Below are 11,629 nucleotides of genomic sequence, written 5' to 3'. Positions count from 1 at the left end.
CGCAGTCTGAAGAACTTTCAGAGGTTCCCAGGTGACGACTAACAGCGGCACAGCTTCGACATGCTTTAGATTAGCTTGGTCTTCTCTGTCAGTTCAGATTAGTAGATCCCAATGAGGTGAAAATCTGTGCTGGAGAGTCAAGCTGATTAACTTTAATGCTCACACACCCATTTGCGCACACACAGAAACACACACAAATAATAGATGGATGGATGAATAGATATTAGTTTATTACAGAATATGATAAATAAAAATTTATATATTTTTCTGTGTAGAAATACCTTCTCACAGTGAGAGACTATCAACATGTAAAAGGTACAAGTTCCCTGACAGGGAATTGAATCTAGGCCGTGATTTATCGAGCAATCATCTTCACAAAGCCTAAAATCTGCATTTAAATTTAAAACTCTTAAACCATTATAAAGGTTTTCTTTGCTGGCTTGGCTTGGATACAACACCGGCATTGCAATATCCTTTCTCAGTTTTACTCTAAATGAATTTAAATGTTTAATCCTCTTTAAAAGAACCTTTGCTTATTGCTCAGTTTGTTTAGACATCATATTTTATTCATGCTTGCTTAATTTCACTATTTTGCCATGAGTAGCATATTAGTGTCAAGTAAGATTATTTTTAAAAAGTCAGCATGGCAGCAAACAAACTAAAATTTTGGCTTATTGAACTTTTTGTAGGATCAAAGGAAATAAAGCTAAATAATTTAGCAGTTGACTAGGTTAAAATATCATGTGATGTTTAAAGGTGCAGCATTTAAAATTGTGCTAGAGGAGCATTAGATAAGTAACACCTTAAAAGGCACACAGAAGAAGACAGCATACATGTACAAAAATTTGAAGTAGTTACCTGTAGTGCAGTCGTAGCTGCACCTGAGGCAGCTGGATACACTCACAGGAAGAATTTTGGCCACTGACAATAACCGTCCATTAACAACTGTGCTTGGCATTTAAAGTAATTTCTATACCTGTCTTTTAACACTAGATTTCAATAATTCTTACACACTGTACCTTTAACTTTCTTGCAGCACATCATTTTTTTCTCTTAAACTATAATATTTACAGTTATCAGGTAGACTAGATTTACTCCTTCTGGTCAGAGTGGTGGAGTTAAGTTTTAAAATTATTATTTATTAACAGATATTTTGTATTTTTGTCATGCCAGGTTTCAATTATTAGTCTTCCCTGTATTATTCATACAGTATGTGGTCAGTTCTATCCAAAATGACCAAATGACCAAAAAAATGTGACCTCAAAAAAAAAAAAAAAAAAAAAAAAAGTTGGTTTCACTATGGTTAAATCCACTTCTGAAAAATATGCCACATATTTTATGTGACCTATTATGTGATTTATCTGAACTGTTCTGTTGTTTTAATCTGGGTAAGCGGCACTCTGATTTACAATATAAGCAATGTGAATTATATGGATTAACATTAAGTGAAAAATATCTAAACTTTTAATTGAAATTTATCAGTAGGCTCAAACACACAAATGGCACCCTCATTGTGTGACATATTTGACACATTGACATTACTAGTCAAAAGTCTGGACACACTTACCCATTTGATTTAATGGAAAAGTGTGTCCAAACCTTTGACTGGTACTGTATATATAAACCAGTGAAGGGACATTCTATCGGTTTGCATAACATTTGATTCAAAGTGCATAGTGCACCTTACTAGCACAAACATAACTCACATAACTCACTCACATTTGATAAATAAAAGGAGCCTATTTTTTAATAATAAATCATCAACACTGTTCACCAACATCGTCTCATAAATACAGACACCCACGTTTGGAAGCCTACAGAGTTTTAGATGGGTACCACTTTATCAGCACACCTCGAAAAGCATGCACATAGTCAAATATTCGGATAGGAAGGAAAAAAATTACTTCAGGTGTATATCCGGTCCACACAGACTGTAATTGATATAAGTTACCCTGTTCAAATTACTTAGGCTGAAATTCACCTTGGATATTACTGAGTAAGAATTTGAATCTTGAATTTGAAACCATGTATCCCACTCTAACATTGTTTTAAGGTTTGAGTCCAGCTCAGTTTATCACATACTATGCGAATTTTTGAAATGTCTCGACATGTTAAAAGAATCCTTTTCAGGAGGGAAACTGACATGCAAAATCAACATCACTCGCACAGAACAAGTTTCTTTATGTGCACTAGCAACCGTAAGCTATTCCTCATTAAAGCAAGGCAAGCATTTGGCCTCAGTTCTAAAAATCTCTTGTCATGATGAGGAAGACCCATCCTCAGTATCCCCCTGAATAAAGAGGACTGGCCAGTGCTTAAACATTGAATTGAAGTAAACACACAAAAACCCACGCAAAACAACATGTGCAAAACATGTATAACATTATAACACATCATTTAAATAAATAAAAATAGATGAAATATTAAGGCACACAGAAAAAGAAACTTAGATGTGCTACTGTGAAAGAATACACTTTGCATTTTTAGAGACCTGGGAAAAATCAAGGCACTTTTAAACAACAGAAAATGTCAAGGCCCATAATCCTGAGATACCCTTTTTTCTTTTTCTTTTCGCTTACAGAAACCACTATTTTGTGACCTTGAGGACGCCTTAACAAATGCTGTTTGTGCTCGTCCATCTCACTGTAACACACATTTGTCTTTGTTGCTGTGTTTTCTTCTTCTCATTTCCAGACCTCGCTCCAGGCGCTCATCCTCCTCCATTGCACTGCAAACACAAGCGTAACCACAGACTGCATTTTATAACTCATGGCATCTAATCCTTCTGCATCTAATAAATGTATTCTTTAAAAAACGAGGAGTAAAATAAGATGATTTAACTGTAATTATTTTTTTAAATTCAATCTGAAACTTTGCTTTTTAATGATTCTCACGTAGCAGGCTTTGCAAGAAACTGACCTCCTCTCTTTGGCATCAATGTCTCTGATGATCTCGTCCCGTTGGTTGACTAATGACACCAATTCTTGGAGAAGCAGCTGCTCCCTCTTCTGCTGAGTGGACGATTTCTGCCAGTCTGCAAAACAATCAACAGGCTTTTCTTCATTATTTTATCAGTTTTAACCTGGTGTATATTAGTCTAGAATTGCATTGAAGACATTCACTTTCCTTCAGTGTGCAATAAAACTTTTTTTTGCATGTTCACACCAGTTCAGTTCAACACTTTATTTATCACCGAGGGGCAATTTAAAAGGCATCAGGAGCAGCGTCATTAAAAGGACAGACAGGACATCAGAGAACATACACAGTGATAAAAGCATAGAGAAAATGCTAAAAACAGAATATAATCATTTCAGCCATTCTCTCAAACAGAAGTAGCTGTCTCTGAAACACCAAATTTGTACAACATTCCAGCTTTGCTTTTTTTTATGTCACTATTTTGCATACTTCCTGCTTAGTGACTAGTTTGGGCCAAACTGCAACAAAAATATGTGCGGTTGCTTGGCAGACTGCCATTATTTTCTCACTTGAATGAGTTCTGCCAACCCCAAAAGGCCTCAAGTCTCAAACAAATCACAGTAAATGTTCTGTCAGTGACTGTCTGAAAACACTGTGTATTAAATCTTAATGACAATTTTCCCACACTAGTTGGAAAATCCTTAGCGTATGCATATTCTGTGGTTAATGTTGTACAATCTCACCATTAGTCTGATTGTATGTTCCCATGTTAAAACTATTATTCTGAGGGATAAACAGAGTTGAGGAAACTTTAATTTGCTGAATCTAAGTAAATAAACTGGGACTATCTGTGAGACTTTAAGTGTATGTTCAGCACAAGCCTCACATAACAAATGGATGTCAAGAACCAGCAGCAATGAAAAGTCCCCCTGCTTTGTCTCCTCATGTTGACATTTAGGGGTAAAAAAAAAAAAGCTATGGAACACACAGCAAAGTCCCCATCCAAGTTTTCTGCTAAGATGTACAATCTACACCTACAAAAGAAGACATAACTCCTGTAGAGAAGGAGGCAGTTGTTTTTTTAACAAGTAAAACTGAAAAATTCAAATCCGTGTTACTTTATAATTATCTGTGGGTGTTTGCTTGTCAAGTTTATGTTTCAACAGAAGATATGGCTAGTGAGACCTTTGCTGAGGGAATGGGGTTTATATTATTAGGCTTTTTGGTTGAAGAAAATTGGAAGAAGCAGAGGTGAAAAAAACTAGACTAAATGAGTGAAAACATGGATTGTTTTGAGCTCCCAAACCAACAGACCTGATGCCAATTCAGCTAGCTAAATTGGTTAAAGAAAACATTGATCTATAAATGGATGCAGCTAATCAAATATCTTTTGAATCCTGACCTTCTATGGCCATCATGACTCGTAGTTCTCTGGTCAGAAGCTCAAATCTCCTCTCCAGATCCTGCTCCTCCTGTCTGTAGACAAATCAGTAAGAAAGGAAGTTAAAAAACTAATGGAGTGTAAACATTATGTGAGAATTTCCAGTAAACTTACAGTAGTTCCAGGTGGTCCTGTCTGCGTATCAAAGCATTTTTCTTGTTCACCAAAGTGAACCACTCCTGTATCAGCCTTTCCTCTTCATCACGGTCACTTCCTGCACAGATGGATAAATAAACAACAGATTATGCCCCAATGTTTCCAAGCGTGTAAAATACAGGGACAAATGGAGACCTTTAACTCCTGGAAGGCCTAAAACTTGAGTCAGTTAGATTGCCTTATGCATATACAAACAGTTTTGGATTGTGCTGAACTTTGCAAATGCATTAGCTAATTTTAAATTAAACAATGTTCTAAAATTTTTAAACTTTGTTTTAAAATGAATGCAGCACTTTTAAAAAAAAGATTTTCAAGAGGATGTTATTAGTTACTTGGAATGTATGAAAACCTTCATGCAGAACAACAAAAATATCATGACACTGATCACACAAACTGTTCCAAGTATACATTTTTAATTTAGAATTTTTAAGGTAAAACCAAAAAAGCAAATGCATACATTTAGAGTCACTTATTTAAATCAGTACCACCAATTTCCTCATATCTGTGTATGTGTGTGTGTGTGTGGTCTGCTTACCGGTTTCCATGAGGCTTCGCAGTCGTCTCTCCACCACAGCGGCTCTGCTGTCGATGTGCTTCTGCTCCGTCTCCAGTGCTGCCAGCTCACTTAACACATACTGGCTGGTGTCCTGCAAACACTGACCACAAGCCGCATCACACATGCATATCGATGCAAGCACACGCAGTCACACGTGAACATATACAAACACAGTGGCCGCAAAGAGAAGAAAACAGAGAGTAGAGCAAAATGAAGGAGATGGAGAGAAGTGAGGGAAAAGGAAACAGGGAAAAGATGGTCAAAGGATTAAAAAGAGGTCAAAAAAGCTTGGAGAAATACAAGCTGTGAAATCTTTGTGATCCAAATGTGATTTTCTGCCATCTAGAGATAATTACAATGATGTGAGAGTCAAAGAAATGTAGAAATGAAGTGGAAAAGTGAAGAACACAAAACTGACCATCGTTTCCTCCTCTCTTTTGGGAGGCTGGTTCTCAGCTGCACTTTGCAACTCTGCAAATAGAGACACACACCGGACAGATGAAAGCATGAAAAAAAAAAAACAAGAAAGGCAAATAATAAAGATGAGAGAGCATAGAAATATTATGATTACTCATGTCAGAAAGGCTCAGTATTCAGTTACCTACCAGTATTATTTGTGTTTTCTGTTGTAGGGTTTGTCTTTTTATCTCCATCCTGTAGAAGAAAGAAACATAAGCTTCAAGTAACTCCTGGAAAACTCAAATTCATTTAGATTAATTAACCAAATTCTGCATACTGACATCACACACATTTTTAACATTTTACCAATAATGAAGGAAGGCAAAAAAAGAGTCACCTGAGGTGGACCAGATTTAGCTGCTTTAGCAATCGACCTCGGGGGTGGCACCGGGGTTATTGGCTCATCAGCTAAATAAAGATCACATTTTAAAGCCTCTGTGAAAACCTTGTTTAAATATGTCACTCTACTCATTAAATCTATAAAACTGAAAAGCAATACATTGAAAGAAATATGTCTAACTGGTGCACAGAAACACATCACATACATGTCCTTTTAATCCAAATAAATATCAACCATTTCATGCCAGCGATGCTCACACAATGAAAACTGCACAGATGAAAAGAGAAAACATACTTAAATTTACACAATCTTTCAGCTTTTTGAAAGAACAAAAAAACTCATGCTACAGTCTGACACTGAAAATGTCTTCAGATTCACTGAGGAAGATTAAAAATTTGAACGATATGTTTCATAGTTCTAATATCGAGAGACATATTCATTTCTAGTTTAATTACTAATTTCCACTACTTGTTGATAAATGCCATGTTTACAGCTGCACAATTCCATCCAGTCTATAACTTTACATGTGGATAATTTCAAACAATTCCAAATTTCAAACTTATAAACCTACTAGAATGAAGAATAAATTTATTATTTATCTTTTTAATGATTTGTTTATCTGTTCCTGCACATTTTTTCCCCACAGTATCTTGTGTAGAGCAGCAGGGCTGAACACATCTGTAAACACATCGTCCAACAAAACCAATGCTATATTTAGCAATTGTCAAGAAAGTGACCTTCACTAAAGTTAAATGTCTTCTTTCTTTGTTTAGGTTCTATCCTTCCTTAAAGTCTTTGGAACCAGTCTAATCCGTTAATTTTTACATAATCTTATAAGCAAAGACAAACAGCAAAAATCACATCTTTGAATAATCTTGCCTTATTCAGTTCTTTCTGTAAGACTGTTGTGATGAACTAACTCAAAGGTCATACTTATAAAGTCAAGTAAATTAGCCATAATCTTTGAGGACAGATGGGATAACTGTAAGGATAATTATTTTGAATAAATTAAAAAGTAATGTGTAAAATTGCAAACTGCAGAAGTGATGAAATGTGTAGAATGAAATTAGTTTTATACCTTTAACCACCCGTTTACTTCTCGGTGGTGGGACAACCAGCGTGCTGCTGCCTCCTTCCTCCAGACTCACACCTTCGTTCAGTCTTGCCATGCAGAAAGCAGCAGCATCAACGTCGGTGGGAGGGGGACTGGAGAGAGCGAGGCCATAACTGGACTGACTGCTGTTGTGCTCTATCTGCAGCACGCTCAGCTCCTGGTTGGTGAAGTGTGAGCGGATCTGGCTGAGGTAAGTCATGACTATGAGCCTATCAGGGACGGACAGCAGAACCATGTCGGATGGCTCCAACAGACGAGAGATCCCCAGCGCCTCAAAGCCATCAAATGCCTGAAGCCAAAGAGATTTTCATTAATAAGATTTTCATCATTTCTTTTCTGGCTGTCTTTAATGTGCAAATGGAAATGAATGAATTATGTCAGAGACAATAAAACAAGAGCTCCTATATTAAACTGGCTCAGTAGAACATGTCATTCTTAGACAATGTGCATCATTCTCACCTTCTTGTTGTTGAGTTTGATGTCATGAGGGTACAACTGGTCAAAATCTCTAATTGGGCAGAAACAAAAAAACATTTAAGGCCATATTAATGACAAACACACTGAGCTGCAATGTGCAAAATTAAAAATGAAAATGCAATCCATCCAAAATACAGAACCAGTAACAAAGTAACAGATGGCGTACATCTTTTCAGGATGGAAATGATGCAGGATGGCACAGAAAGCTAGGCCGTTTCTCCAGGACGTGCTGAAGTTTGTGACCTTCACCCCCTGGTACCCATTAGTGATGCTTTGACACCACTGGAGCAGAGACTGACTGGAGTTCACCAGGTCCTGGAGGGGGCGGAGAGGAAGATGAGGGAAGAGAGTGAGGCAGCTCAGTTTGGGTTGTATATATGTATATCAGGGTTCATCAAAGTGTCCATATTGTATATATTTACCTCAGCTGAGTCATCCTTCCCATCAGCCTCCTCTCTGACCACTGGCACAGGATCAGGGGTCTTAGAGTCAGGAATTTCTTCCTCCGGTAACGTAGGGAGCCGAGAAGTTTTAATCTCACAGTGATGGGCAGAATCAATACTGTCTGTGCTGGTGGTGTCTTTTGCCTGAGATAATTGTTTCTTCTTTACACCATCAAGGAGGTCAGTAGGCTGGTGTTTTACTCTATGACAAGATAAAACAAAAGACGGATGATGCACAGGGAGAACAGCGAGAGTGGAGGAAGTTATAAGGAGCATCCACCTGCTATTAGCAGATCTGAGCGAGTGCGGGCAATCATGCCATGATCAGTAGAATGAGCAAGCTGGTGTTAGAGAGCATACAAAACATAACACAATCAGTTAAATCTGCAAAGCTTTTGAACCACACAGCACCCCATATGTACTCATGTAGCAACATACTCGCATTGACAAGTTTCTTTCAGGGAGCAAATGGAAATCAAGCCTCAAGCAGCCAAAACATTAAATAAGTAAAGTTATGTCTGTGCACATGAGATAGTATTTGAACACAGTGTTTTCTGAGCCAAGATGGGGATTGGTAGACTAAACAAACAGTCCTTGGGGTTATATTGTTACTGTCTCATGTTTTCTTTAATTCTTCTGGGATTTTACAATTCAAACCAGATGTTTTGACTGTTTTGCTTCAACTTTCAAGACATGATAAATCTCTAATCATCACTTGTGCTGCCATAAAACTAATAAAAACAGAATGCTTGAAATTCAAAGCACTGGAAGCCAAAGAAACCTTGGCTTTGAGTTTATGATTGGAATCTCTTTAGGACAGCCTCTGAATCCAACGTACCCAACAATGTCACTGCAATGAAGATTACCAGCCCAGCAGGTAAACAACCAAGATTTTCAGACCTCATAAATTTGTTAAGCAGGCTATGATTATTGTATCAAACATGTTCTTTTGTTGGCTGAGAAGCAAAAATCTGACACAAATATTTAATATTGAGTCTACGGCTCTACATCTCAGATAGCCAAACATTTTAGGAAGCAGCACAGATGTACAACATCTGTTTACTTACACTTCCTCCTCTCCATGTGGCTCCTCTAACTCAGTTAGTGATATTTGCTGCAGGGCAACAAAACTGGACATAACTGAGCGCTGACTGTGATCAGTCAGGTCAGTGGGCATATATGACTGGTGTTTAGAGTCTGTAGCATCACAGTCAACATCACCAGGGGCAGGAATGAGTCGTTTCATACCACGAGGGCCGGAGACAGGGGATGTGTCACCTGACATCTGGTGAATTTTAGCCAATAAGAACACTTCTTCTTCTTGGAGCTGTTGGTCTTTAGAAAGATGGCTATGAACATTGTTCAACTGTTGACTACCACTCTTTGAAGTGCTTGTGTCCTTGTTTAAACTGGAAGATTTTGTGTTATTCTCAGACCTCAATACAAGACTCTCAGGTGATTTGATCAGATTTTTACTGATGTTTGCGGCAGTTTGTGTCTTTATATCTTTAGTGTCACAGTTTATGCTTGCAGTGTTTGTGCTTGGAGTTAGGGGCCAAGGCACCACAGAAGACTGAATGAATTCCCCTTCTTCACTGGTTGCCACCTCCAGACTGGGATGAGTTTCAGAGCTATGATAACTAGTTTGTTCCGTGAAAGAGGGTGAAGAGGGCTTCTGGGCTACAGCAGGAGTTGGGTGGCCTGGGCTGAAGACAGAAAAGGAAAATTCAGAACTGAATGTACAGGCTGACATGCACATTTCAAAAGGAACCAGCCACAGATCCAACTGGTATCCATGTCATACTCCGTTCTGCTTTGCCAACATACGGCAATTCATCTCAAGCAGCCAACGCTTGGAAGAAACTCAAGCAAACAAGTTGTGTTGATCTAAAGGCAATGCATGGCTCAAAAAGCTTTTCCATACTTAGTTTCACATATGCTTGTAGAAGAATTTCCCCTTAACTCCCAGAGTGTTAGTCGACCAAAGGTCTTGCTGTAACTTCAACAGTTTTCATAACAGTCAACTGAATTGGAGCATCTGAAGGCAAATGATCCATTCAACCATGCCAACTACCATGCTGATCTACACCGATAACTGAGCAAATGCACATTTGCTATATTCATGTAGACCATGATAATCATGGACAAAACCGCAATAGATACAGATGTATCCTCTGCAGTATGATAACACATTTTCCAGGCTAGCAGCACTGCTACACTTTTTTTAAAACAAACAATAACATGCTGCTGAATTAGCTATTAATTCAATTACTATTAATTCAATTACAATAAATAACTTACTTGGCTTATGCCTCTTTTCAAAACAGTTTAAAAACTTCTTGCATTAGTCATATCCAAAGTAAAGAGGCACTTTCAGTTTCCTTCATAAACAAAATGGCGGTGATGTTCTTTGGTAGATGACTCACATGCTGAAACACAACTCTGTTGTGAGTATTTGCAGGGACAGGCCAAGCCCCAACGTTTAGTAGCCATTATATTCCTCAGAGGTGGAGCGAGTTAAAGTGGAGACATACATGCTGGGCCACTCATCCCTCTGCCTGTTTTAATTACCCTCACCCCCCGACGCTCCTTACTCACCCTGGTTCCCCCTCCATGTACAGCTCAGCCAGCCAGATGGAGCCAAGGTCTTCATGTCCTGTCTCATACTCTACTTCCTCCTCCTTGTCTTCTCTCAGCCACACTGGGATGGCATCATGTTTAAGACTGGATGCAGTCTTTTTAACCAATCCCAGACTGGAAGTGTCCAGTGTTTTCTTAACAGCACCAACAGAGTCCTTGGATTTGCTGTTAATCGCTTTGACTGCAGCGAGAGAATCAGCTGGTCTATTTGAAACCAAACTGGCTTCAGCTTTAGGTGTGATTGCTGGTTTGGGATCAGATTTGCATTCTTCATAATTACCCTGCTGCCTGACATCATATGCAATATCATCCAATTCTGCCTCCCTCAGTGGCGGCCCGACGCTTGATTGGCTGCTATTAGCGTTCTGGTTGTTGAACACTGATGAAAGGCCTGAAAATTTCTCCCTCATCCACTGTGGGGTTTCTTCTCTCATGTTATCGTCTCTCTTCTTGTTTTTATTTGCCACTGTTCTTATCTCCTTATTTTCTTGCTTTTCCTCATTCTTGTCTTTTTCACACTTCTCGCTCTGTTTCTTGATTTCTGTCTGTGCCTTTTCTCTCTCGTCTAGTTGCTTGTTCTTCTGCTTTCCCCTCTCTGTTTTCAGTGTCTTTCGTTCCTCTGCCCTTTGCAGCTTTTCTCCCTCTGTCTTTTCCTCCCTCTCCATCCTCTCTTTTTCCCTCTTTTTAGCTTCTTCCCTCTCTATCTTTTCTTTCTCTCTCTTTTCAGCTTCTTCCTTCTCCAGCCTTTCTTTCTCTCTCTTTTCAGTTTCTTCTTTTTCCAGCCTTTCTTTCTCTCTCTTTTTAGCTTCTTCCCTCTCCAGCCTTTCTTTCTCTCTCTTTTCAGTTTCTTCTTTTTCCAGCCTTTCTTTCTCTCTCTTTTCAGCTTCTTCCTTCTCTATCCTTTCTTTCTCTCTCTTTTCAGCTTCTTCCTTCTCCAGCCTTTCTTTTCCCCTCTTTTTAGCTTCTTCCCTCTCTATCCTTTCTTTCTCTCTCTTTTCAGTTTCTTCTTTTTCCAGCCTTTCTTTCTCTCGCTTTTTAGCTTCTTCCTTCTCCAGCCTTTCTTTTTCCCTCTTTTTAGCTTCTTCCC

At 38.5% G+C, this 11,629-nt stretch overlaps 1 protein-coding gene across 5 annotated transcripts in view; it reads right to left on the bottom strand.

Annotated features, from left to right (window-relative positions):
• Positions 1 to 209: 209 nt before the first annotated feature.
• The window catches only part of ehbp1l1b (EH domain binding protein 1-like 1b), a 39,497-nt gene continuing 28,077 nt past the window's right edge, over positions 210 to 11,629 (bottom strand). For 4 of the 5 annotated variants that reach the window (XM_042008168.1, XM_042008172.1, XM_042008169.1 and 1 more), the window contains 12 exons: positions 7,882 to 8,104; positions 7,626 to 7,774; positions 7,442 to 7,490; positions 6,947 to 7,271; positions 5,866 to 5,936; positions 5,675 to 5,723; positions 5,488 to 5,540; positions 5,049 to 5,169; positions 4,472 to 4,571; positions 4,319 to 4,392; positions 2,920 to 3,034; positions 210 to 2,728 (listed from right to left, as the gene is read on the bottom strand). In XM_042008168.1, coding sequence (XP_041864102.1) covers positions 2,641 to 2,728; positions 2,920 to 3,034; positions 4,319 to 4,392; positions 4,472 to 4,571; positions 5,049 to 5,169; positions 5,488 to 5,540; positions 5,675 to 5,723; positions 5,866 to 5,936; positions 6,947 to 7,271; positions 7,442 to 7,490; positions 7,626 to 7,774; positions 7,882 to 8,104 — 1,417 coding nt within the window. In that variant the 3' untranslated portion in view covers positions 210 to 2,640. Of the gene's footprint in view, positions 2,729 to 2,919; positions 3,035 to 4,318; positions 4,393 to 4,471; positions 4,572 to 5,048; positions 5,170 to 5,487; positions 5,541 to 5,674; positions 5,724 to 5,865; positions 5,937 to 6,946; positions 7,272 to 7,441; positions 7,491 to 7,625; positions 7,775 to 7,881; positions 8,105 to 8,969; positions 9,609 to 10,500; positions 11,271 to 11,629 lie in introns of those variants that run through there. The other variant, XM_042008170.1, reaches the window with a different exon arrangement.

Source organism: Melanotaenia boesemani, chromosome 15 (assembly GCF_017639745.1).
Source record: "Melanotaenia boesemani isolate fMelBoe1 chromosome 15, fMelBoe1.pri, whole genome shotgun sequence".
Lineage (NCBI taxonomy): Eukaryota > Metazoa > Chordata > Actinopteri > Atheriniformes > Melanotaeniidae > Melanotaenia > Melanotaenia boesemani.
Note: the sequence above shows the minus strand (reverse complement) of the source record. Positions and strands in the feature narration are given on the sequence as shown.